The 27,034-nt window shown below is 39.4% G+C and overlaps 1 protein-coding gene across 5 annotated transcripts in view; it reads left to right on the forward strand.

Annotated features, from left to right (window-relative positions):
• PUM3 (pumilio RNA binding family member 3) overlaps nt 1–26,260 on the forward strand; it is a 40,791-nt gene extending 14,531 nt beyond the window's left edge. For 4 of the 5 annotated variants that reach the window (XM_059656791.1, XM_059656793.1, XM_059656792.1 and 1 more), the window contains exons 10-18: nt 1,156–1,234; nt 3,153–3,251; nt 4,285–4,338; nt 7,275–7,355; nt 14,741–14,883; nt 17,099–17,321; nt 18,795–18,882; nt 20,622–20,712; nt 24,269–26,260. In XM_059656791.1, the coding sequence (XP_059512774.1) occupies nt 1,156–1,234; nt 3,153–3,251; nt 4,285–4,338; nt 7,275–7,355; nt 14,741–14,883; nt 17,099–17,321; nt 18,795–18,882; nt 20,622–20,712; nt 24,269–24,401 (991 nt within the window). In that variant the 3' untranslated portion in view covers nt 24,402–26,260. The remainder of the gene's footprint in view (nt 1–1,155; nt 1,235–3,152; nt 3,252–4,284; nt 4,339–7,274; nt 7,356–14,740; nt 14,884–17,098; nt 17,322–18,794; nt 18,883–20,621; nt 20,713–24,268) is intronic. The other variant, XR_009447607.1, reaches the window with a different exon arrangement.
• The last annotated feature ends 774 nt before the right edge of the window (nt 26,261–27,034 follow it).

Raw genomic sequence — 27,034 nt, forward strand, 5'->3', positions numbered from 1 at the left:
CCCCTCAGTCACTAACTATGTGACCTTGGGCAACTTAACCTTTCTGTGCCTCAGTTTCCATATCTATAAAAATTGGGATAATAATAGTACATATTTTATAGAGCAGAGGTCCTCAAACTTTTTAAACAGGGGGCCAGTTCACTGTCCCTCAGACATTCCACACATGCACACTGCGGGCCCGGGACAAGTCGGCTGCTAAGCAGGACAGGCAGCGGTGGCAAAAACACCCGGCGGGCCGGATAAATGTTTTTGGCGGGCCGCATGTGGCCCGCGGGCTGTAGTTTGAGGACCCCTGTTACAGAGTTTCATGAATATGGGTTGATATTTCCAGAATACTCAGAACAGTGCTTTGCCCCTAAAAGCAATATGTTTCTGCTGTCTATTTAAACACTCAATGTGAACTTGAAGTTGTTGGTGCCTGACCATCAGCCTCCACTGTAACACCTGAATTCACCAAGTGTCACACTAGGAAGTCTGGGTCAGTTAGGTGTTGGCAGTTGCTGGTAATGTTTTGATCTACTTGGGTTTTAACTTTGCTAAAATTATTTTATGAAACATGCATTGTGAAGGGTGCTTGACAGAAAGAAAATAGGTTTATAATCATGTGCCCATTGTTGGGTAAAGAATATAGATGTTCTTATTTAAGAGAGTGTATTTTCAATGATTTCATCTGCTGGTTAAATACTAGTGATCTGTATCCTGGTTTTGATCATAGATGGTAAGCACTAAAATATTTCTATACTCTAAAAGGTTTTTTTAAAAAATATATTTCTTTATTGATTTCAGAGAGGAAGGGAGAAGGAGAGAGAGATAGAAACATCAGTGATGAGAGAGAATCATTGATGGACTGCCTTTTGCACGCCCCATGCTGGGGATTAAGCCCGCAACCTGGGCATGTGCCCTGACTGGGAATCGAACCCGGGACCCTCCAGTTCGCAGCCTGACACTCTAACCACTGAGCAAAACCAGCTAGGGCTAAACGTTATTTTTTTTAATCTTAATATTGCTGAAAGATATAATCTGTCTTTTGATGAATTAAATTCCCTGAAACCATTTCACTTGCTTTGATTATTTTAGGACAACTGAGGTTACTATGTCTGTATTAGTGTAGTGGCAGATCTGATGTATTCTCTTTTCCCTTTTTTCTATTTCCAGGGAAGCTGTGATTAAGCACTCATTGGTGCATAAAGTATTCTTGGACTTTTTTACCTATGCGCCCCCAAAGCTAAGATCAGTAAGTTCTTGGTTTTAGTTTTTAGACCAAAACATAGAAGAGCCATGTTAATATGTAAAATACTGCTTTGATATACACTGTCTTTTGGGAATTTTGAAAAGCTACTTATTTAAAGAAGATAATGCAGTAAACTTCCTTTAAGCAACTCTGCTAATTGCCTTTAGATTTTTACCGGAAGGCAATAGAATTGATCATAGTTTTATCAACTCCATTTAATTTTTATATTTTAATTATAATCCAGAGTATCCTCTAGCTAACCTAATTTAAAGATTAACTAACAAATAGAGGGAGATTCAAGTAGTTTGAAATTCACCTGTACCGATACCAAAAAAATTATGTTGGTGTTAACAGATTAGAGAGCGGGAAAGATTAAAGGAGGACAATTATGTAAAACTAAATGAACCATAAAAAATTGGACCTCATGTGATAGAAAAGAAACAGAGACTAAAGGTAAATTGCACTGCCCTTCAAGTCAGTGATGGGAATACAAATGAGAATTCATCATTTAGTCCCCTGAGCTTTGCTTGCCTCACCATACAGTGAGCTCATTGTCTGTCCTCATCCTAATAATAAGGGATCACTAAAGTAGTAACACTGACTTCCTAACACATATGCCAGACTAAACATTCATAGGAATTTTGACCTGCCGGAAATTGACATACAAAATAATTTCCCAAGAATAACCACCCACCTGAGCTTGTGGCTCAGTGACCATAGCAGCTGCTGCTTCTCTTTGGGGGAATTCTCTCCTGCCCCTGCATAGCAGAGTATCTCACAGTTCTAGATGTACTGAGGCAGGACTGTTTTCAGAACTGGAAAATGATCATGTCAATACATTCAGTGGTGGAAAATCTTTGTTTTTAGTGTTAAATGTGTTTTAGTAATAGCAAAATCAATCACTGAGAACCCAGTGTCAATATAAAGTGATGAGGCAACTCTTTTCTGGCCCTGGGGGCATTTTCAAAAGAGAGACAAAAAAACCTTTTGGGGATAGTGGAAGCATAATTGGAATATATATATATAGCTCTCCAGCTGGAGAGCTTTGAAGAGATTCATAAGTTTAGGTACATAAGTTGAAAGCTGTGCTGTTGAGATTCATCCTGGGTAAGGATTGTAAGATAATTAAGGATGGAATTGCTTGTTCCTTATTGAAGAAAATAGGCACCTACCTTCCTCTCTCCTGGCAGGAAGGAGGCTTTGTACTTACTTATTTAATATAAATTTTTTCACTGGGAATGGGCTAAAATGGGACCCTGCAATTGTTAACTGCCAGAACTCATTTACATCTATAATTCCAAAATACAATTTAAGCCAGACTACCTTAAAGAAAGTAACAATTGGTTTTTTACTAAAGAGTCATTGATAGTATTGGCCTAGTCTAATATAGAGATTAATTTTATTAGGGAAATGTTATTTAGTGTTTTTATGGTGAATTATTAATGTGATTTCTTAGAAGTAACCCAGTGATAAACTAAAAAAGAGAAACTTTTTAGGCCAAACTAGTGTTTTGGTTCTCTTCCTTTTAGGAAACAGCATTTTATTTATTTATTTTATCTGGCTCTTCTTTTTACCATAGCCACTTCCTAGCCTTCTTTTTCTTAAAAAATCATTTAGAATATATTGTATATATGCATTCTTATTTAAATAGACATTGTATTTTAATATAGACATATTTGATAAAATAGAAGTGTATTTTAATAGAAATTGCTTGTCAGCAGTATTTGTCACTCCTGATGGAAAAGAATATTCCTAGAAAGATGATATATATGCGTGTGCTTGTCTACAAAATGAAAAATTAAATTGTTTGCTACCTATAATCTTTTTCATTCTCTGCGCTTAACTGCTCCCTAGCAGACAGATTAGTTTTAAAGGCAGAAAGAAAGCATAAACTAAAGCCTTGATGGCATTTGTTCCCCAGGAAATGATCGAAGCCATCCGTGAAGCGGTGGTGTACCTGGCACACACACACGATGGTGCCAGAGTGGCCATGCACTGCCTGTGGCATGGCACGCCCAAGGTAAGTGTCAGGGCTTGGCCTGCTTCCCTCAGACTTTCTGTCTCCTTAGGTCTTACGTTGTGCATAAACGGCTTATCTTTGCAAAGTTGTGCCTCAGGGCCTCACAGGAATTGGCCTTCTTTGGGCCTAGCTCTAAAAGGTGTAGTAGTAAAAGACATTTTTAAGTAGTAAAGTCAGATTATTTTAACTTTATACTTTATAACAACAATTTTTTTCACTGCTGGAGTTTTCAGTTAAGTGTGAAAATCTTGAGTTGTCATTATTTGGGAAGGGATCTGTCAATCAAATCAATACAATATTTATTTATCTTAATGGGAGAGGAAGCAGGGGGAGGAGATAATGAACAGTTACACATTTGCTCATACAGATGTTAAGTATTTTGAGGGAAAAGTCCATATTAACTACAGAAGTTTAACAACTGATTCTCATTTCTTTGATCAGTATAATTCTGCCTTTAAAAGACAGTTGTACAGTGGGGCCTTGACTTATGAGTGTCCCGACTAAGGAGTTTTTTGGGATACCAGCTGTCTCTCGGCCGATTTTTTGCATTGAGTTGACAGAGTAATTTGAGTTAGCGAGCTCGGTCTCGGAACGAATTAAACTCGTAAGTCAAGGCCCCGCTGTACTTTGTCCACATTTTACATGAATACAAATTTAATTTCAACAAATATGTATTGAATGCCATAGACTATATATTTGAAGACTGTTCAGACATTGGAAGAGGGATCTCTCATTTCTCACTGTAAAAGAAGGTCATTTCACTAGGTTAGTCTTGCAACTGATAATTTTATGACTCATATTTATGTCTGAATGGATATCACATACAAATGTAAGATCCTAATAGCTCTGAAAGGGCTAATATATTGCAATTTTTTTTTGTTCTGGCTGTATAATTATTTTAACTAATGGAAATAGTTCGAGACCAGAGGATAGTATAAAGCCACTCCAATGACAACTTAATATTAAATCAAAATTTTATCTATGAAATACCTTAAATCTCTAATTAAAAGTTGAGTTTTGTGTTTTTTTTAAGGACAGGAAAGTGATTGTGAAAACAATGAAGACTTATGTTGAAAAGGTGGCTAATGTAAGTATAATAATATTTCTTTTAATTGTTAATAAAATGAAACCATGTTTATTACAGAAAATTTGAAAATTTAAGAAAACGACCAATAAATTTATTCTTTATTTTATTACAATCTTATTCTATGCATATGCATGCATTTTTATATATTAAACTTACACAAAATGAAATTTCACCTTTATTTAACATTGCATAGTGACACATTTTCCACTTTTATTAGATGCTTTTCAAAGACTTGATATTTGCTACATTATTTAGTGAATTTGTTCAGTCATATTAATTACGCATGGAAATTGCTGCCTAGAATAAATTCTAGTTAAGTTTTCAGTTCTTTGGAATCCTTTGGAGGTGTAACAGCTTTCCTGGTAAATTAGAGGATGTGTAAAGTTTTTGTGAGGCACTAATGACCTCATTAATGTTTTGCATACTTACAGCTATAAACTTATTTTGCCCACCCTGTATTTGTAGTAGCAAATACTATAACATTTTTTGAGTTATTATATTATGTTTTATAACCTCTTATTTATTGGAGAACTAAAATTTGTATTATCAACAACTTTTTCCTATGAAAAAATCTAATGAGAACGACTAGCATCTTAATGTAGTAAATACTAATTCAAGCACATTTGCTGCTGTGTGAATGAATACATACCTGTTGTCTTCTGTAGGATTGGAGACCAGGAGGAGAGTATAAAACCACTTAAAAGGCAGCTAACTTTTCTGTAACAAAATGAAATAAGATTCTCTAGTGGGTTGTATCAGAGTATGAGAATATTTTATGATTTATTATTCATCATCAAGTAAGTCTTTTTGTATAACATTTTAGTTTGAATATTTTAAATTAGAAATAAATATAAATAAGATGTTAGTAGAAAGTTCTTTAAGTAGTAAAATTAGATTATTTTAACTTCATAGTTTATTTTTAATAACAAATTTTTTCAAGAAACTAATCCCCGCAAGGCATTGTAATGGTAACAAGAAATTAACAATGCAATGTATTTTTTATCTCAAGAAGTTCCTCTAAGGGGGGAGTTAAATTAATACAACCCATGAATTTGACTTACGGATTGTTTAGAAGTGTGTCATTTCCAAATATTGGGGGTTTCCTGACATACTCTATTATTTTAATCCTTTTCTAAATACTTATTTTATGGCCTAACATGGTCTATCTTGGTATCTTGAAAGGAAAGTGTTTTGTGAAGTTATAGGGTGTAGTACTTTATAAATGTCAATTAGATCAAAGTGGTTGATAGTGTTCAGATAATCAAAGTCTTTACTAATTTATTTATCATTTTTCTATGAGTTACTGAAAGAAGCCTTAAAATCTCCAACTGTAATTGTGAATTGTCTGTTTCTCACTTAAATTCTGTACCAGCTATTTTTGTATTCACTCAGATGTTTTGTGCTTGGGCATGTTCCTGTGTGTCAGACTTAAAAAGTCAGAAACCAAAGCTTGTGTACTATATGCACATTGTTCTCTACTTTGTTTCCTTCACTTAATTTGTCTCAGGGGTCATTTTATTTCAACATACATATATGTACATCTATCTACCTCACCTTTTTGATGACGTCATAATATTTCATTATATGAGTTTCATAATTTATCTAACCAGTCCCTACTATTGGACGCTTAGGTAGTTCCTAGTTTTTTATTATTTCAAATAGTACTCCAGTGCATGTCCACTGTGCAAGCATGGCTATAAGATAATTCTAGAACTAGAATTGATGAGTCAGAAAGTACATGCATTTTAAGTTTTTTAGATGTTGTCGGTTGCCCTTCAAAATAGTTGAACTACTTTGCATTCTCAACAACAACATAAAAGTGTGCTTGCTTTTCTCCAGACCTTTGCCAAGTTAGTATATTATCAAGGATTTTCACTTCTGCCTATAGAGTAGGTAGAAAATGATATTTTATTGTTTTAATTATTGCCTTTAATTAATGAGCATTTCATATGCTTAGAGCCATTTGTATTTCTTTTTCAGTGAACTGACTCTTCAGTTTCTTTGCCCATTTTTAGTAGATTGTTGGTCTTTATATAGTAAAGATGTTAGACCTTTGTTATTTGTCTAACTGGAATGTTATTATTTGCCATACTCATCAGACCTGGCTCTGAAGAGGGTTATCAAAGTCAAATGCCCTCTCAAAGTAAAAAAAGGTTCATACTATCTAGAATACAAGAAGAATAGGCCTCAAACTCTGAATGCACTTTCTTCTTCTTTTTTATAAAGTAGTTCTTTAACTCTTTGGAACTATATCAGCATCCTGGATAATTCTGTCAGTTCAAGAGGTGGACATTGTGAAATTCACAGTGTGTATTTGTATGATCTCTTGCTGTTATACTTTTTAAACATAATTATTTTTATTTCTCATTCAGTATATAAGTATATTCTTCTAGTTTATTTTTAGTATTTCTAGTCTAATTATATAGAATTATTTTAAAGAAATTGGACAGTATATAAAGGAAAATGAAAAGTTTTTATCCTTCAACCCAGAGGTGACTATTACATTATAATGTTCTAGGATTTTCTGTATACATGTATTTTGTATACTTTGTATATGTATAATTATATTTGGATTTATATAATAGTGTTATGTTTTATAGTCTTGGTTTTTTTTTTAAACTATTGCATTTCTTTTTCAGTTTAATTTTTTTTAGTAGCTATTCATTAACAGAGTACCTATTTTTGAAAGATGTAATGAGTCCAGGCTATTTGATATTGAAGAATGTGCTTTTCTGTTTTTCTTTTTAAAAAATCAACCTAGAATATTATTAACTAGGTCCTGATAAGAATTCCTTTGAATGGCTTTTATCCCTCTTATTTGTATTATGTTGTGCAGGTTACCAGGTTGGTAACCTTTATAAAGTGACTCCAGGGGTGGAATAAAAGGGAGAAGCTATGCATTTTTTTAAACCTTTCCTGCCTTTCGATTCTTACAGGGCCAATACTCCCATTTGGTTTTACTGGCAGCGTTTGATTGTATTGATGATACTAAGCTTGTGAAGCAGATAATCATATCTGTAAGTAATTATCATGGTCTTGAATTTAAGTTACATTGATATATCATTTGTGGATTAGTAAGTGTTATTTCACATATATATGTGTAAAGACTTTGAATTATTTGCTCCTTGATGGTATTTCGTTATTTATTAGTTGACATTAAATCTCTTTGGGGGATTTGCTTTATTCCTGTATAAACCATAATCTAGTAACTTGATATTAATAATTATTGTCTTAAGTATGTAAAAGAATGGTTAAATTAGGATAACATGACTTTTTAGACCATGATATATTAAATGAAAATTTAGCAAAGCAGTGCTTAGATTTGATTAGAAATTCGTTGACATAGTAATTCTTCAATTATTCAGGAGCTCATATCCAGGCAGAGGACACCTGTGACCTTTCTCCCTCTCCCTGTGGAGAAACTACCACTGCACAGTACCCAGCCTGTCAGTACATCTGTCCTGATTGAGCTGGAGAGGCAAATCTGATAAAACTCAATTGTGATCCTTCCTAGAGCTTTCATGAAAGTTTTTGTAGAGTCAGATTAAAAATTATTACTAAAATGAAAATACTAGCTTCCATTTTACATTTCAGTAATTCCTTTTAGCCTAGTATAATGACCATAAAGTGGTAATAATTGAATGCAATTTATTTAACTCTAAATTTTCCTTCAGAAAAACTGAGCTGTCCTCTTGAAAGTACTACTCCAAAGTAAAAACTGCATTCCGAAATCATTTCCTTCATTCTGCAATGATTGACTTCTGAATCTGTGCTCTCTTCCCTTCCTTATTTCTAGTGTGCAGGTAGTGTTGGATATGTAATAGAGGTTGCAGGGGTAGGGTGAAGAAATTGCAGCATTGGTTGCAGGGACAAAACTTGGGCACATGGTAAAAACCACATAATCTGTATAGAAATATTCATCTGAAAATTACACAAACGTTTCTCTTTGATACCATGGATGGGGCCTTTGGAGAAATCTCAGTGACAAAAACTACTTTCATGCCAGCTGCAGAGAGAAGCAGATGGGGTTCAGAAAGAGACTTTACCTGTTGGCACGTGGCAGTGCTGTGGCCTCTCTCTGTAGCCTGTCTAGACCAGTAGAGCTGGGTGTAGGGGGAAATGTATCCGCTAGCAGAGGGGAAGGAGATTTTTCTTAGATGCCAGCTGTACGTCCCAGTGTATGTGAGTTTCTCATGCCCTGGCTGTCATTTTCCAGCTTTCCCCTTGACTATGTTAAGATTGTGATGACTTTCTTTGGGATAAGATTGTGGGAAGAAACCATTTGGCAAGACTTTCATGTCACAAACTGAGTTTTTTTGACATGTTCCTTGTATCTTTATTACCCTTTTGACTCCAGTCAATAATGATAGTTTTTCATTCCAGTGACAGTGATGTGAGGCCATAGATTTTTTAATGAATAAAGTTGTTTCATGAAAATGGAAACAGGCTGGGCTATTCAAAGTTTGCTTTTGTTTAATATATTCAGGACAAGTAAAATTTGCATAATTGTTCCAGATAGATTTCAAGAGAAGCTATACTTCCTTCAGAATTTGCCACAATTTGTCTGCTGGATATTTTCCCAAGATTTAGCCCACTTAAAGTTGCTGTTGAAACAGTTTTAATTCCTTGTGCTTATTAGATTGATTCCCAACACTACTTAACCCACATTCCTAATGACTTTCTCATACTCAGGGCAGCTTTCCGAGAATGGCCTGATTTACTGATCTCTTGCCTCTAGCTGACAAATGCTCAACAGCTTCTGTGTGTCATTACACTATGTAGCTGGTGATAAAATCCTGGAATGCTAATTGCACTTGCATTTTCCCCACCCATCTACCAGAAAACCTGTTGCAGTATGCAGTTCTTTTTCAAAATACACAAGAAAGCTTAGTGTTGCTAAGAATTCTCTTCAGGGTAGCCAGACTTCCTGAAATACCATGTTGATATAACAGCCTGGTCAGCTGAGCCCTCACTTTTCTAACTGGATACACACACTGCCCTGGCCGATGTGGCACAGTTGGTTTAGTGTCATCCAATGCATCAAAAGGTTGCCGGTTCATTTCCCCATCGGGGCACATGCCCAGGTTTTGGGTTCTGTGGGTCAGTGTGCATAAGGGAGGCAGCCAATCAATGTTTCTCTCTCACATTGATGCTTCTCTCCCTCTCCCTTAAAAATATCAATAAAAAACATTCTAAAAAAATAGATGCACACTGTTTTCCACCTACTTTACTTTCCAAAATATACCTATACAATTTTATCCATTTTACCCTGAAATTGTTGGTATGATGCAGCTGCTTTGACAGCAGTGTTTCTCAGAAAAGGAAATATATTATCATTAAAACATACAGAAAGGTATAAGGAATTATACAGTGGATATTCAGCCACCTACTGTCTGATAAAGAAGTGAAACTTGACAAATACAGTAAAAGTTCAAGCCCTTTGTGTACCTGTCCATGATTGCCTATCCACCCTCACCCTCACCCATGGTGATGGATTTTGTTTATTATTCACATGCATTTCCTTATCCTTTTGCTATATGTAGATGTATATAATACTATTTTGCATGTTTACAGATCCATGTCAGTAATATTGTGTATATTTTCTTATGTAACTTGCTTTTTTCTTTTGATACTATGTTTGTGGAATTCATCATCAGGAGTTGGCAAGCCCTTTTTAAAAGGGCCAGATAGTATTTTAGTCTTTGTGGGGTATACATGATCTCTGCTGCCCGTTTATTTTGTTTTTATTCTTTAACAACCCTTTAAAATGTAAAGACCATTCTTAACTTGTAGGATGTACAAAAATAGGCTGCAGGGCTATAAAGTGATATATAGGCTGTAGGATGTACAAAAAAAGACTCATGGGCCTTTGTTTGCCCACCCTGTTCTAAATCATTTCTGTTTCAATGCCAAATTGTATTTTACTAGGAATATACTGCAGTTTATTCTTCCATTTTCTGTAGATGGACATTTAGATTGTTTACAATTTTTAAAACTTTAAAAACTCACTATTTTTTTGCTATTCCAAATAATTCTATGGGCATTCTTGTATGTCTCCTTGTTTCTCTAAGTCATTTACTTAGCAAAATTGCTGGGTTGCCAAATATGCTGCACATGGCAGGGGTGGGCAAACTTTTTGACTCGAGGGCCACAATGGGTTCTTAAACTGGACCGGAGGGCCGGAACAAAAGCATGGATGGAGTGTTTGTGTGAACTAATATAAATTCAAAGTAAACATCATTACATAAAAGGGTACGGTCTTTTTGTTTGTTTGTTTTATTCATTTCAAACGGGCCGGATCTGGCTCGCGGGTCGTACTTTGCCCACAGCTGGTATAGAGTCACGTGTCCATCCCACTGAACCACTGCAGAGCCTGTTGCATTGTGTAATAATAAAAAAAATATATATCACTTTATAGCCGTTTTCAGTTTGCAGTGTGAATTTTCAGCTTTGCTCCTGGTAATGACCCACAAGTCAGGCAGATACATCATTTCCTTTTACAGATAAGGGAATTGATGTGTGGGGAGGTTAAAAGATTTGCCAAAGGCTACTCTGCTTGAGCTTAAAGACTGAGTTCAGCAAAAAGTCAACGATACCAGTAGTTGCAATAGTTGACTTGTTCTTCTTCTTACTTATTTCTACATGTACTACACTCATTAGTGTTCTCCTCACTAGAAATTTCTCTCCTCTTTCTAACTAGGTTAAAGAGAAATGAATTAGTGCTCTAATATGACAGCACTCATACCGTTTCCTTTTAGATATATGTTTTTTTGGTAGGAAAGCTGGAATGAGGGTGAAATTGAGGAGAATTAAGTGATTTCACACTCAAACAAACATAACTTCAGATTCTCAATTCCTAAATTACAAACTGAAAGGCAATGAGTTTGGGCACTAGTCCTTGAATAGTGTTTGTGCATGGAATTAAGCTTCTCTTGTTAAAGTGAAAGCTTTTCTGCCCACGTCTGTGTATATTACCCTAGTCCTTAAGTGTGAAACCCACAGAGAAAGTAAGTACATTGAGGAATAATAGCAGCCATTTATATTTCTTCACTGAATACTTCACCCATTTTGAGTTTTTGTTGTATGTGTTTTATTTATTTATTTTTTAAGCAACTGTTTTAAAGGAATTATAGCCAATAGTATTTTAGGACAGAAAGGTTGTGGGGGTTTTTACAGAAATTGGCCTAAGCTGTGTATCCTCACTCTCTTCTTTCAGCAAGTTAAAGCATCTTTGCTCTCATGAGTTGGTTGGTTAAACTTTAAATAGGAAAATCCATACTAATGGTAGACCATTATTTGTGGCACTAAATGCTTCATTATAAAAAATGTGTATGTTGACCCCTGATCTGTGTGGCTCAATTGGTTGGAGTGTCTTCCCGGGAAACGAAGGATCAAAGGTTTCATTCCTGGTCAGAACACATAACATACCCAGCTTATGAGTTTGAACCCCAGTCAGGGTGTGTGGGAGACAACCAATCGATGTTTCTCTCTCTCTCTCTCCCTTCCTCTCTCTAAAATCAATAAAAGCATGTCCTTAGGCGAGGATTTTTTTTTAAAATATATTTCTTTATTGATTTCAGAGAGGAAGGGAGAAGGAGAGAGAGAGAGAAACATCAATGATGAGAGAGAATCATTGATTGGCTGCCTCCTGCACACCCCCTAATGGGGAAGGAGCCCGCAACCCAGGCATGTGCCCTTGGCCAGAATCGAACCTGGGACCCTTCAGTCCGCAGGCTGACGCTCTATCCACTGAGCCAAGCCAGCTAGGGCAGGTGAGGATTTTTTTTTTTTTTTAATGCATATGTTGAATCCACTTTGGGTCATGTTTACCTTGAAATTACAAAAGAGCTCCCTCTTCTGTGAAGTGTACAATTTTGTTTTGTCTTGCCCTTTTTACTGAGATTTTTGTTCATTTTCCTTGAATGGTTGACATTTCTATTCTTTTTGAGGTGGTTAGGTCTATTGCATCTGTTCTCTGGAAACCTTTATGTTGTAGAGGGAAATCTTTATACATGACCTTAAACTTCTTCAAAGGTAGAAGAGCAGAGTGGGGTTTAGAGTCAGGGAAAGAGGCGATCATGTCCTGGATGTATGACCTTTACTTCTCTACTTTGTCACCTTACTTGTTTAAACCTTGGGCTTCTTACATGTAAAATGAAGGTAAGCTACAGTACCCTTGTCATCCATCATGCTGTGAAGAGTGTTTAAGATGATGGACATTGCACTCTCAGATAGGGTCTGGTTCTTAGTGAGCACCGTAAGTGTTTAGCTGCTCTTACTAATTACAGGAAGCACAGTATACTTTTGTGCAGGAAACGAGAGATGTTCGAGAATTTAAAGAGAAAATGTGTCTGGAATCTGGGTTTGTGTCATCAACCTCAGGGTCATGGACTTTGCTGTATCATGATCCCATAGTTGATGACTAACTTAATTTTTTTCTTTTTAAGATTATTTTATTTTTAATTAAATTTATTGGTGTGACATGGACTAATAAAATTACATAGGTTTCAAGTGTACAATTCTGTAATACATCTTCTGTATAGTGCATTGTATGTTCACCCCCAAAGTCAAATCTCCTTTTGTCACCATATGTTTGACCCCTTTTACTCTTTTTCTATCCCCTCACCCCCTTTCCCTCTGTTAACCACCATATTAATGTCTGTGTCTATGAATTTTTACTCATTTGTTCATTTGTCACTTTCAGTTTTATGTCCACATATGAGTGAAATCATATGTTTTTTGTTTTTTGTTGTTTTTTTTTACTTTTTCCATCTGACCTACTTCGCTAGCATGATATTCTCACAGTCCATCCATAGTGTCACAAATGGCAGTATTTCATCTTTTCTTATGGCTGAGTAGTATTTCATTATATATACTATGTACCACATCTTTATCCAGTCATATGTTGAAGGACACCTTGATTGTTTCCATATCTTGGCCACCGTGAATAATGCTACAATGACCATAGGGCATATATCTTTATGAATAAATATTTTCAAATTTTTCAGGTAGGTACCTAGAAGAGGGATTGCTGGGTCATATGGTAACTCTAGTCTTAATTTTTTAATGAACCGCCATACTGTTTTCCATAGTGGCTGTTCCATTTTACATTCCCACTAGCAGTGAATGAGGGTTCCCTTTTTCTCACAACCTCTCCAACACATGTTACTTATTTGTTGATAGTAGCCATTCTGATAGGTATAAGGTGGTATCTCATTGTTTTGATTTGCATTTCCCTAATAACTAGTGAAGTTGAGCATCTTTTCATATATCTATTGGCCATTTTTATGTCTTCTTGGGAGAGGTGATGACTGACTTAATTTTTAGTTTGGTTCCTTGCACTAAAATTACTGATCTCATTGTAATGAATAGGCACTTAATAGAATAGCAAATCTGAGTATATCATCTCATAGAGAATTCATTTCCTTAATAGAGAGCTTATGTTTTCTTGGAAAGAGGCTAGAGTTAGAATCAGGGACCAGAACTTGTCAGAGTCCTGCCACTGATACTCTACGTCCTGTGGCAGAGTTACCTCTCCTCTTTCTGGGTTCCTCATCTGTAAGCCTGCGTGATTGGACCTAATTCTTTCTATGGCCCCAGCCAGTTGAGAATATCTGGTGCTAAAACATACATGGCTTTGAGTATCTGTTAGGCTTGTGGCATGAAATAGGAATGTTAGAGGGAGAAATAGCTGATGATTTTTCTGTTGTGTATTGTCTATTAAGTGTAAAGGGATTTTTAAACAGTGAATTTTCTGACTTTGAAAACAGCAAATTTACACAGGAGCTTAGTTGAGATAGGGATACCATTGCCATTGTTCCTTAAATTCATACAACTAGAAAAGGTTACTGTTCATAGAGTGTAGTTACTTGTACCTGCTCTGTGGAGTCTTTCTGCACGTTTCCCTCCCCTTTCTTTCTCGTGCGATCCTTAAGTAGCCTTCATTTGCCATGAATGAGCAACCTAACTTTAAAAGCCTTTATCCACTTGTCCTGTTTAACAGAGTTTCTTTATCTCCCTCCACATACATTTCAGTGGGAAATTCTAATAAGAATGTTCTTCATCGATGCTGATGCTACACTTAAGTGCAGCTGCAAATTAACCGATCTGCTCTGGTAATGGTGGCCTAAGTAATATCGGTTATATAGTGACTGAAGATAACTGCTTTAAGTATTTTTAAGTCTCCTTGGATTTTTCAGTAATGCCAGTCACAGCAGAGAATCTGTTCTGTGTTCTGAGTGTAAATCTCTGGTACTTTAATGAGACGATTTTACAGCTAGCTGCACATTTTCCATTAAGTAAGTTGGGGGAAATAGTTAAGTATGTATCCTCCTTTGCCATTCAGATTCCAAGCATCCTTTGAGCATACAGATTCACTTTTTTTGTTTCTGTAATTTTACAGGAAATTATTAGTTCCTTGTCTAACATATTAAATGACAAATACGGAAGGAAGGTCCTGTTGTACCTACTAAGCCCCCGAGATCCTGCACATACAGTACGAGAAATCATCGAAGTTCTGCAGAAAGGAGATGGAAACGCACACAGGTAAGAACGGTAGACGGGTTGCGCCCTTTGTCCTCTGATTTATTAATTTCAGTAGTGCCTGCTTTCAGAAATCTATTCCTGCATGCAGGCCCCTTCTCATGCTCCTTTTCTCTCCAAAACTCAAAAAGTGTATTCCATTTTTAAACCTTTACTCATTTTTATCCTGAAAATAAAAGTGTTGTGCCTGTGAGCCCCTTGTACATAGTAGGTACTTAGGTGTGTGATTTGTATTGGTTTTGCTTTTATTTTTTAAAGCTACTGGTACCATATAAATGAGTATTCTAGAGAGTAGAGTTCATAAAATGGTGTAAACATGGGTTGTCTTATAAGATACTTTGTTGTCATTTGGTTTTTGGATTGATTTAGGTTGTTGTTGTTTTTTAATTATTATTATACTAGAGGCCCGGTGCACAAAAATTTGTGCACTGGGGGGGGGCGTGGGGGGGGGTCCCTCAGGCCGGCCTGTGCCCTCTCGCAGTCTGGGACCCCTCGGGAGATAACAACCTGCTGGCTTAGGCCTGCTCCCGGGTGGCAGAGGGCAGGCCCAATCCCTAGGTGCAGCCACTGGTCGGGCTCAGAGCAGGGCTAACTGGGGATTTGGGGCGCCGTCCCCTGTCATGCACAGAGCAGGGCGGATCGGGAGGTTGTGATGCCACCCCCAGTCACGCTCAGGGTAGGGCTGACTGGGGGGTTGGGGCACCGCCCCCTGTCACACTCAAGGCAGGGTCGATGGGGAGGTTGCGGCGCCACCCCCTGTCACGCACAGAGCAGGGCCAATGAGGGGGTTGGGGCGCCATCCCTGTCACTCACAGAGCAGGGCCCATCAGGGGGGGTTGGGGCTCCGTTCCCTGTCACGCACAGAGCAGGGCCCATCAGGGGGTTGGGGAGCTCCCCCCTGTCACGCACAGAGCAGGGCCAATCAGGGGGTTGAGGAGCTCCCCCCGTCACTCACAGAGTAGGGCCGATAGGGGAGTTGGGGCACCGCCCCCTGTCACACACAGAGCAAGGTGGATTAGGGGGTTGGGGCGCCGCACCCTGTCACACTCAGGGCAGGGCTGATGGGGAGGTTATGGCTCTACCCCGTCACACACAGAGCAGGGCCCTTGGGGGGGGGGGGGTTGGGGCGCCGCACCCTGTCACATACAGAGCAGGGCCGATCAGGGGATTGGGGCACCGCACCCTGTCACACACAGAGCCGCAGGGCGATCAGGAGGTTGGGGAGCTCCCCCCTTTCAGGCACAGAGCAGGGCGGATAGGGAGGTTGTGCGCGCCCCCCCCCCCCCCCATCACACAAAGAGCCGCAGGGCGATCAGGAGGTTTGGGCGCTGCCTCCTGTCATGCTGATCCCGGTGCCGGGAGGCCTCGCAGCTCCGCTGATCCCGGTGCTGGGAGGCATATTACCCTTTTACTATATAGGGTAGAGGCCTGGTGCACGAGTGGGTGCCGCCTGGTTTGCCCTGAAGGGTGTCCTGGATCAGGGTGGGGGTCCCCACCGGGGTGCCTGGCCAGTCTGGGTGAGGGGCTGAGGGCTGTTTTCAGGCTGACGGGTGACTGAAGCTCCCAACCGCTCCTTTTTTTCTTTTTTCTTTTTTTTATTCTGGGCCAGCTTTAGCTCTGAGGCTTGGCTCCAGCTTTTAGGCCTCCGCTGCTGAAAGCAGGTATCTGGTTTATTTGGGTTCTATAATCGAAACACTGTGTCAACTCCAGCTTTGAGATCCCCGCTGGCTGAAAGCAGGTTTCTGGGGTTTTGTTTAGCTTCTATATTTGTAACAATGTTTCAAACTGCAAGTTCAGAGGCCGGCAGCAGCAGGTGGGGAACGTTGGAGTCCTCCATCACTGAAGCAAGCAAGCCTCATGTTGGCTTCAAGCTGCCTGGCTGCCGGCTGCCATCTTGGCTGGCAGTTAATTTGCATATCGCCCTGATTAGCCAATGGGAAGGGTAGCAGATGTACGGCTAATTACCATGTTTCTCTTTTATTAGATAGGATAAGGCAAGCTTCACTTGTTGAGTGCTTGTTCTGTGCCAGGTGCTAGTCACATCCTACGACACAAGCATGAAAAACACATCCCACCCTGAAATCACTTAAGCACATGCATAACAGAAAGATATAGTAGCGTATGCCACAGATTGTTTAGAGGTTTTTGTGAAAAAACAGTCACCATGTTTCCTCTGTCATTTATCTCACCTTACTACTCATTCAACCTATTCCAACAGTAAAAAAGATACAGAGATCCGGCGCCGAGAGCTCTTAGAATCCATCTCCCCAGCTTTGTTAAGCTACCTGCAAGGTCACGCCCAAGAAATGGTGCTAGATAAGTCTGCCTGTGTGTTGGTGCCTTGCATTCTGGGAGCTGCCATTGGAGACACTCAACCTGCCATGAATGCCGTCGCCAGCTTGGCAGCAGCAGAACTGCATCCTGGCGGCAAGGATGGAGAGGTAATGTGCTCTTAGACAGGCAGGAAAGCTGCAAGGAGGATTTCAGTCATAACTGCCTCACTCACTGCATATCAGCAGTGCATTTGAAAACTGAATTCAAAACAGTGCTGTTGCAACACTGCCTTGCAGTGACTCCCTGAGCAAAAATAAGTCTCTCTGTTATCCATGATTGGCCCCAAGCTGTCTTCCCAGTGTATTATATGCTCTTAATTCTATTTTGAATTTTTTTCTGGACTTTTGAACCTCTTTGCATTTGTCCATGCTTCTTCCCTCAGTCTTGAGTGTTGCCCATATCTCTATGGTCCTATGCTTTCCATGTAGAAAGCCTTCTCATCCTTCAGGGTCCCTAGAATCCTCTGTGACATCTCCCCTAATCCCTTCTTAGTAAAAAGTCTTTGCTGTTTCTGATAGGCTCTCTCTATATTTATTTGGGTCAACGCTGCCCCTCTTCCCCAGAAGCTTACCATTTTGATGAACATGAATATAATATTTAAATAAATAATCATTTCAAAAAAATCATTTCACATTGAAATAAGCGCTGTGAAAGAAAACTACAGGTTCTATGGTATTGTAAGTGGGAGCCATCCTATCCCCAAAAAGGCTTCCCTGGGCCAGTGAAAGCTAAACCCAAAGGATTAGTAGCTCAGTGACGAATGGTAGAAAGAAGATTCTCGGCAGAGGGAAGAGCATGTGCAGCAGCCTGAAGGAAGGAAGGAGCGCAACTTGTGTAAGAACAGAAGGTTGGAGGGGTTGGAAATCGCTTAGCAAAGAGGAGAGGAAGGCAGAAGCCAGATCATGCGGGACCCTTGCCCTGCACTAGGTGTTAAGTTCCTGATGAACAGATAGATGTATACGGGAGCCTGTGGATCTTAGAGAAGCCTGGGCCCCTGCCCTCATAAGGCTGATCATGTTAGCAAATAGGGACGATGCGTGCATAGTGAAACTTTCTTTTTAAAGAAATTGGGCCCCTTGTTTCCCGTGCTTCAAAAGGAGAGATCCTAAGTACTGTGGGAACAATGATATGGCCTTGAGAAAGGAGTAAGATTGAGCTAAAAAGATGCTTTCTTGGCCGGAATCTGATAATGCCTGCATGTCAACATTCAGCATTAGTTTTCAATGTTTCTTCTAAAGGGTTCTGTCCCATAGGTGTATTTGTACCTCATAACTGCATATCGCAGTCTGAAAAGAGGTGTTTGATCTCTAGATGAACTTTTGGGGGTGCTTTTTAAACCGGGACTCGTGAAGCCCAGCCTAAACTAGTTATCAGTGGCTGTGTTGTCTTGAACAGTTGTCCTCATTTTAGTCTGGGGATTAGGATAGACCTCCAGGTATAATGGTCATTCTAGATAAAGATCTCTTAAGCCTTATGGAACTTTCAACATGGCTGAGTCCTTATCTGTATATGGTGATGTAGAATGGATTGTAGGCCAAGGCATGGATGAAATAAATTAATGTGTTCTTGATGCCTCCTAGCTTCACATTGCAGAACATCCTGCAGGACACCTTGTTCTGAAGTGGTTAATAGAACAAGATAAAAAGATGAAAGAAAACGGAAGAGAAGGTAGGTTGTTAAACTTAACCTTTGGGTTGCAGCCTAAGTGAGATTTCAGTAATTCTTGGCATCCCTGAACTTGATGTGAGCCATGCAAGTTCACATGAGTTTGTTGAGTGTTCAGAAATAGTGTCCTATAAGTAAGAACTGATTTAGTGGTTGCAAGTATTGCTTTAGTAAATGCTAGAAATTTGTGTCCTAGAATCCTTAAATTTTTTTCCTCTTTCCCCCCTCCCTCCTCTTACTCCTCTTTCCTCTGCTACTTCAGAATTCTGACTGGGCTTGGCCAGCTTTCTAAAACACCATTCTATTTCTTGAGGATGGTGAGAGCAGTACAGTGGGGGTGAGGAGGGGATTTCTGAGTATCATTACCCCAATTGAAAGGCATGGTATTTATCTCTAGTTTTGAGGAAGGGATGTGCAGAAGAAAATTATCCTTATCAGAGAATTTTGAACTGGTGCCTATTTGGCATTGAAGTACATGTGACCAAAGAGCAAGCCAGTAGTTGGTATTTATTGGTTTTTCATAAACCTCATGGCTGTTCTGTAAACTCAGCTCTCCAGGAGGACAGCATCTCTCATCTAATCGAAAAGTTGCATACCATTCCCCTCTCAGTCCTGTCTTTGACCAGACCTTCTCTTAGTAAATTCAACTCCCTCTGGTATTTTAGCCACTAAAGAGACTTTCCTCACTTGAGTAGTTTGGGCTTTTTATGACTGTATTTGAAAAAAACTGACAGATTATGAATGTATGTCTTTAGGCAAGTTGCAGTTCTAATGGTTAATAAGGCAGTCAATATAGCAGAGCTGTCACTTCTCACTCCACCTTTGAGAATAGAGACTAGGAGCTATTTTTCACTAAATTTTTTACAGAAGAGAAAAGCTTCTTATATTTTGAAGAAAAAAAAATATACTGAATCATCTTTTTCAAAGTCCAGGAATTTCCTAGTAATTTTATTCCTCGTAATCAAAATGCACTGAGAGCCCTATCACATGTCTGAAGTGTTTGTCATTTTCACGGAGCACCACATGAGTGTGGCTAGCTGTCTTGGTTATCTCTTGTTGTATAATAAGTTACCTCAAAACAGTAGTTTTCAAAAAAGTAATCATTTGATCAGGAGCTTGTTTTTCCTCTGTGCAGAGTGCTGCTCAGCTAGGGGTTGGAATCTACTTTCATAGTCGCTGGCAACGGCTGAGGCCAACAGACTCCTTTCCTCTCCTTAGGCTGCTGCTTGGGCTTCCTTAGAGCACGGAGGGTTTGGTTTTAAAAGAACAAAGTAGGGGGGTGATTTTTTCATGATTTAGCCTCAGAATTGTTTAGCATCACTTTTATTGTACTCCCTTGGTTAAGTGAGACATAAAGGCCCGCCAAGATTCAAAAGTAGAACACGTTGATTCCATGTGTTGCGTCGGTGCTGCTGTCAAACATTTACTTCCTGAATACCTTTCAGGTCGGGGTTAAGTCGTTCAGTAGAACAAAGAAGCACAAACATGACCAAGTGAGCGTTTCTTATGAGTTATTACTGCTAACATAGCTTAGAATTTGAACCAGATTTGAAAGAAATGGCTTTACAAAAAATGCATTATATAAACCTGAACAGGAATTTTTCATCTTAGGGGAATTTGGGAGAGAATTCTTTTTACTAGCTTTTTTTATTAAAACATACAGATTTAAGGGCAGAAGAGAGGGAGATTGGGGGTTTAAATCTTGGTATATGATGTCCACTAAGTTTCAGTATATTTTACAGGTTGTTTTGCAAAGACGCTTGTAGAACATGTCGGTACGAAGAGCCTGAAGTCGTGGGCTGGTGTAAATCGAGGTGCCATCATTCTTTCTGGGTATGTGTAATGTGTGTCCTTCCCTGCGCAGGGTCCCCATCCTGAGTGCTTGTTCGTACAAAAGACTTCTCACATTTATTTCTCCGTTCCACCATTTGCTCGCCATAGTCCAGCATTACTTTCAGTCACTCATGATCTATACAAATATAGCAAATAGTAGAAAGCACATATAACTCTTTCAATCAGTCCTTGCAGTTTTTTTTCATCTGCCCTCTTTTGGATGTCAAGGACCATAGAATTACAACATTCAGAGGAATCATTTAATTATCACATCACATTTATGGTTTTGACCAAAATGTATTTGTGTTCTTTTTTTAAAAAGAAACATGTTTTTATTAATATTTTTAGAAAGGGAGGAAGGGAAATCGAGAGTGTCAGCTGCCTTCTGTATTTCAGTTGCCTTCTGTATGCCCCCTACTGGGGATTGAGCCCGCAACCCAGCCACGTGCCCTAACTTGGAATTGAATGGGTGCCCCCTCGGTGCAGGGGATGCTCAACCAACTGAGCCACACCAGCCAGGACTGTATATTTTTTTTTAATGAATTAGTCTTGTCCTTAGGAAAATGTTGACAAGTTATTTTTTAAATTGTGACTGAATTTACATGTAATTTTCATTCATTGTTCTCAACTATTCTAAAAGGATTTAAAAGCATTTGCTTCTGAAGTCTGCACAAGTATTGTTTATTTCTAATTAAAATGGATAGGAAACTGATGATTTGTGAATTGAGGCATATGCTTTACTTGCATATTGTTCTCTAGACACCATATGTTAAGTTTATAATTTACAGGTCATCGAAAATTTGTGTATTCTATTCCCAGATGAAACCATCTATTAAGAACATTCATTTAAAAGTAGGTTTAGGTGCCTCGTTAGCGCAGTAGGTAGCGCGTCAGTCTCATAAAAGTAGGTTTGTTTGTAGATTGTTTTAAAGCAATCACTGTTGATTTTCCTTGCTGTATTACCGAGGTTTGGAACACATACCAATCTTAGTTTGAATTTCCCTCAGTATTTCACATGCAAATGCTATGCAATTTCATCTGTAATGTCGGTAAATGTTATGTTTGTTCAATATATAATTTAATTATATAATATACTTACAAATATACACATTCCATATGAACATTTCTTTTTTTTTTAGGTATATCAATATCTACAAACATGGGCGACACATCATTTTGTTCATTTCCCATTAAAATTAATTTTTCAGTTGATTTTTAACACCCAGAATCTATGAGCTGAAACATGCACTTTTTTTATATAAATTTCTTTATCAGACATTTGAAAGGTTACCATCTACTGACACATTCTTTCATTACACTTAATTAACTAGAAATTTCAACAGTGCCATGAAATTAATTTATAGAGATCGTTCATCAATCTGAGCTGCCCTTGGGTGGATTGCAAACATATGGGGGATGTTATAGGTTCTTATGGAACACTGCTTAGAATTGGAGCAGGAGCACATGAAGTATTTGGGGTTCGGAAGGGAAGATGAACCATAGATAACCTAATAATTTATTAATACAGTAATCATTTTTGTTTGGTTCTTAGAATATTGTCATGTGCTTGACTTGTTTGGTAAAATGATCTGCCTGCTTATAGTTTACTTCAAACTCTTGCGATTTTCTTTTTTTTTTCTAAATATTTTTTGCATTAAGTGAAAAAGCATTCTGGGTGAAAAAGAAAATCGGCCTTGTGTGCAGTCTGAATACTAACCCAGGGAAGCAGAATTGTCTAACAGGCATGAGCTCTAGACAAACAGACTGGGTTCCAGTCCCAGCTCACTGTGTGGCCTTCGGTACTTTATTCAGCTTCTGAGTCTTAATTCTCTGGGTTTTAAAATGAAATAAATAATAGTTCTGTGTTGTTATAAAAAAATTAAATGAGATGATGCATATAAAATACTTAGCATTATGTCCAATACACATGCTCAATAAATATCAACTTTTATCACTGTGCATTATGTGACTATGTGCTTAGCCACGGTATTTAAAATAAAATTGCGTAGTGAGTCACAGATCTATTAAAAGGGCACTTTTCAGTTTCATAGGTGGCAAGCAGTATTTGTTGCTTGTATCCCACGAGTGAGATAATGCTGCTTGGGGCTGCTAGCTTATCCTTCTCTTTCTCAACATGATGAAAGTTATAGGGACCAGGCACTTTAAAAAATGCCAAGCATATGTTTAAGAAGTTCACATGTACATGTCCTTCAGAAGTGGGGGGGAAACTGGAAATTCAGCCCGGGTGTGCTGCCTGAGTCCCAACCCCTATGTAAAGAGAAGGGCCTGCATGTAGCCTGCCGGGGTCCAGCCCCGGCGGGCCAGGGGTTCCCAAAGGTGTGGACGGAGTCGGTGAAGAATGATTTACACGGAGACAGCGTTCATAGCTCCCTAGCTCTCTTTAGTTTCCGTGGATCTTCCTGTGCCTGGCTGAGGCCACAGAGAAAGATCTGAGGCAAAATGAGCCTTTATTTTATAGTCAGAGGTAAACAAGGTAGTGGTTACCAAAGTTACACTGTTCTTGTGAGTTTCACTTGTTTTTGTTCTTGTTCTTGCTGCACTTCCCTCAGCCCATTAGCTTCCCAGATAAGATCTAGGGAGCCTCATAAGGTCAAACCTAATTATGCTAAGAGGACTGTGCCCTCTAAGCTGGGACTTGTTTGTGACTTTGCCAACAGGTCAGTCCGTCCGAGGCTTAACCCTATATGGGCTTCCCACAGTAGCCCGCCTCTGGGGCCCGGTTCCCTGGTGATGGATCACTCCAGCAAGGTCTCCGGAAGCAGAGCTGATGTTATTTTGTTTAATGACTCACACTGATTGAATGCCTCCTGAGTGTCAGGGTCTGGTTAGGTGGTGCTTTACATACAAGATCATTTGAGCCCCGAAAACAACCCTGTGAGGAAAAAGGTGATTCTGTTGTTGATCCCACTTTACAGGTCAAGAGTGTTCGAGAATTTAAATAGCATTGTTCTTGGCTATTCAGTTACTGAGTGGCAGAGGCAGGTTTCAGATGTAGGCAGTAAAGCTCTTCACCCCTTCACTAAATGTTCTAGCTGCAGAGTTCAGAAAGGAGGCCGTTAACTGCTTCCCTTTCACGGCCCCACCTTTCTCTGTGCACCTGTTCATTCATGTGAATTCAGAGGCTCAGTGAACATTCTTGGCCATCTGTTCTGTACACGTGGTGCCATGGAGAAAAACACCAGGTTTCTGCTTTTGAGTTCAGGTGGAGAAGGGGAGATAGAATACACGTGGTAAAATAATTTTAAGGCAGGGTGTTAGCCCTAAGATAGTCAAAGTGAAAGGACCAATTCTGTATGAAACAGAGTTGCTCCTACTTTCCTTGAGTGACTCCACCAACAAGACTATGAAATGGTTTTTATTTATGTGGTTTTAGAACATAGGCTACTAGCCCTATCATTTATCTGATGGAAAAATGCGTTTATAGTTATAAGACTTGTCTCACAAGTCAATAAATTTTGTTTACTGTGGCTGCAGGTAGCACTGGCAGACAATCTAGGGATTTCTATGGAATTTATTTTTCTTCTTCTCTCTTCAGCCTTCTCCAGAGTTCTGATCCAGAAGTTGCAAGCAAAGTCAAAGCTGGACTGAAAAGCCTGATCCCCACATTGCAGAAAAACAAAAGCACCAGCAAAGGAGTAGAAATGCTGCTTGAAAAACTGTCTGTGTAGATGGACACAATTACCAAGATGGATCCATTGTTTCTCGTCAGATCTGTTTTCCCAGAGTGGAGAGAAGGGCTAGGGGCCCACCACACTGGTGATTTGTGTACTCGGTGTATGTGCTGCTGCTTTGTACATGAATTTATTTATAAAATGCTTTCTAAAAATGCCCTTTGAAAAAAATTCCAGCCATCTTCTTTATCGTCTTGAGTAGTAAGTAAATCGCAGTGTGAGGAGTGATGTAAAGGGTTTAATGGTCAGATGCAGTGAGACCGACCAAATACATGTAAAGTGGTTGCATGAGTTGCTTCAGGGGGAGACATCCTTTGTGAGCAGCAGTCTGAGAAGGCTCCATGGAGGGGGCGGGACTTGAGAGGGCCTCCGAGGAAAGCAGGATGTAGAAAAGAAGAGCTAAAGGGAGTTTTGAGGGCAGTGAGGTGGGACTTAATGGTTGTGAACTGAACTTCAGGAACTGTCCACCTTAGGGCCTGGATGGATGCAGAGAGGGGAGGGTAACCTGCATCCAGGGCAGCCACATTCCTAGCTGCCTTATGGATTGGGTTCCACTGTAGATTTTGTTTGAAAGCTACTCGAGGAAATTAGGGCTAATAGGGAGAATGTGCTAGTCAGTGGTCGGCAAACTCATTAGTCAACAGAGCCAAATATCAGCAGTACAACGATTGAGATTTCTTTTGAGAGCCAAATTCTTTAAACTTAAACTATACAGGTAGGTACATTGTTATTAACTTAATTAGAGTACTCCTAAGGCTTAGGAAGAGCCACACTCAAGGGGCCAAAGAGCCGCAGTTTGCCGACCACGGTGCTAGGTGAGTAAGGGGATGATGATGGGTCGGGTTGGTAAGGTCCCGGTCACTGGGGAAATCTGCCTGTCTTTGGGTCTGGGCTGTCCCTATAAATAGTTTCCTTTGATGACGTTTTCTTCCTTGGGACTATCCCTAAAGTAGTGGAAACATAGGGTTTGAGTTAGGAAGTAGATGCTAATTTGTTAACAGTGCAGAAGTTTGAATTACATTCAGTTAGGATGTTTAAATTCTGTAACTGCACTTGGCTTTTAGCAGCAGAGCTTGGAAGGTTTGGTAGACCATTCAAGCTCAAGTAGCCTGCTGTAACATGATGCCCCCTGGGGTCTGTCACTGTAACTACACTTGCTGGAGAATTGCTGGGCCTTTCCTGACCAGACAACAGGGTCCCAGGACTACTCCCAGGACTTCACCTGCCACCTTCTCCTGCCTGGAACTTTGAACTCCACCCAATGCAAAAAAGCTGACCCATTCATACTTCTCCTTGGCATGAAGCCCCTTAACCCCCACTACCCAGACCCCACCAGTGTAAGGGTGGGGGTGGGACAGCTGGGGGAATGGGATGGGAGGAAAGGCAACATCAGAACTTGCTTTTGTTTGAGTAATACATCGTCAGTTGTGTTTTCCATATAAAGGGCCCATTCAGAAAGTGGGGGAACCTCACTCTTTTCTATCTATGAGACTAAAAAAATAAAGTGACATACAGAATTTTAAAAGTTAGAGTACTGTAAAGTGTATAATAAAAGCTGCAATCCTGCCTGGCCCTCCCCAGAAGCAGCTACTTCCAACTCATTTAGCTTTGCTAAATTTTTAAATATATAGTTTTTGATGGGATTTTTTTTGAAGATGGAGGGATTTGTGTAGCAGTTAAGGCACTTTCTTTTGACTTCCTGTTATGGGACAATATAGATTAAGACTTTACCACTCCTGCCCCACTTTTTTTCTCTCCATGTTCCCAGTATAATTGCATCATTTTTGATAAATCAGTTATACTGACATAAATTGTGAAATATTCAAATAACTAGTAAACTGTCATTTCCTAAACCATTTTTATTTACCCTGGAATTAATAACTGTCTCATTTATTTTCATTTGCTTACTTTCCTACGTTCCTCTTATTTACCAAACTTTTATTTACAGAGAGGAAGGGAGAGAGATAGAGAGTTAGAAACATTGATGAGAGAGAAACATTGATCAGCTGCCTCTTGCACACCCTGCACTGGGGATGTGCCCGCAACCAAGATACATGCCCTTGACCGGAATCGAACCCTGGACCCTTGAGTCTGCAGGCCGACACTCTATCCACTGAGCTAAACCGGTCAGGGCTATTTACCAAACTTTTAATGAGAATCGCTTAAACTCTTCTGGAGCAGGCACCATTTTCCTCTTTTTTTTTTTTTTTTTTTTTTTATTCAGCCCACTAGTCTCCCATGTTATTCTGATGTTCACAATCTTTACCCTGTGGCTCTGATATCCTGACTGGTCTAATTCAACATTTCACACCCAATGTGATGAGTGGGTGCCAGATGTGCTGAGATTTTCACAGCTTCATTTATTATTCCACTGGGCTATACAGATATTTCCCTTGTGTGTCTAGTGCAATAGAGCACTGCTGTGAACTAAGCCTGGGCACATCCCTTCAGTCAGTGGTGGATTGGAAGGAGCCTGGCCCAGGAGCCCTAGAAGAGAAGTGTTTCTGGGGAAGGTTTCCTAATAGCCCCACAAGGAGGAGAGTCCCTTTCCCGCGGCTGGCTTTGGTGTGTGCAGATCAGAGGCTTAGAGTGGGGCATGCAGCATCTTGCAGCTGAGAATGTTAAAAGCA

This window comes from Myotis daubentonii, chromosome 11, assembly GCF_963259705.1.
Source record: "Myotis daubentonii chromosome 11, mMyoDau2.1, whole genome shotgun sequence".
In the NCBI taxonomy this organism is placed as follows: domain Eukaryota; kingdom Metazoa; phylum Chordata; class Mammalia; order Chiroptera; family Vespertilionidae; genus Myotis; species Myotis daubentonii.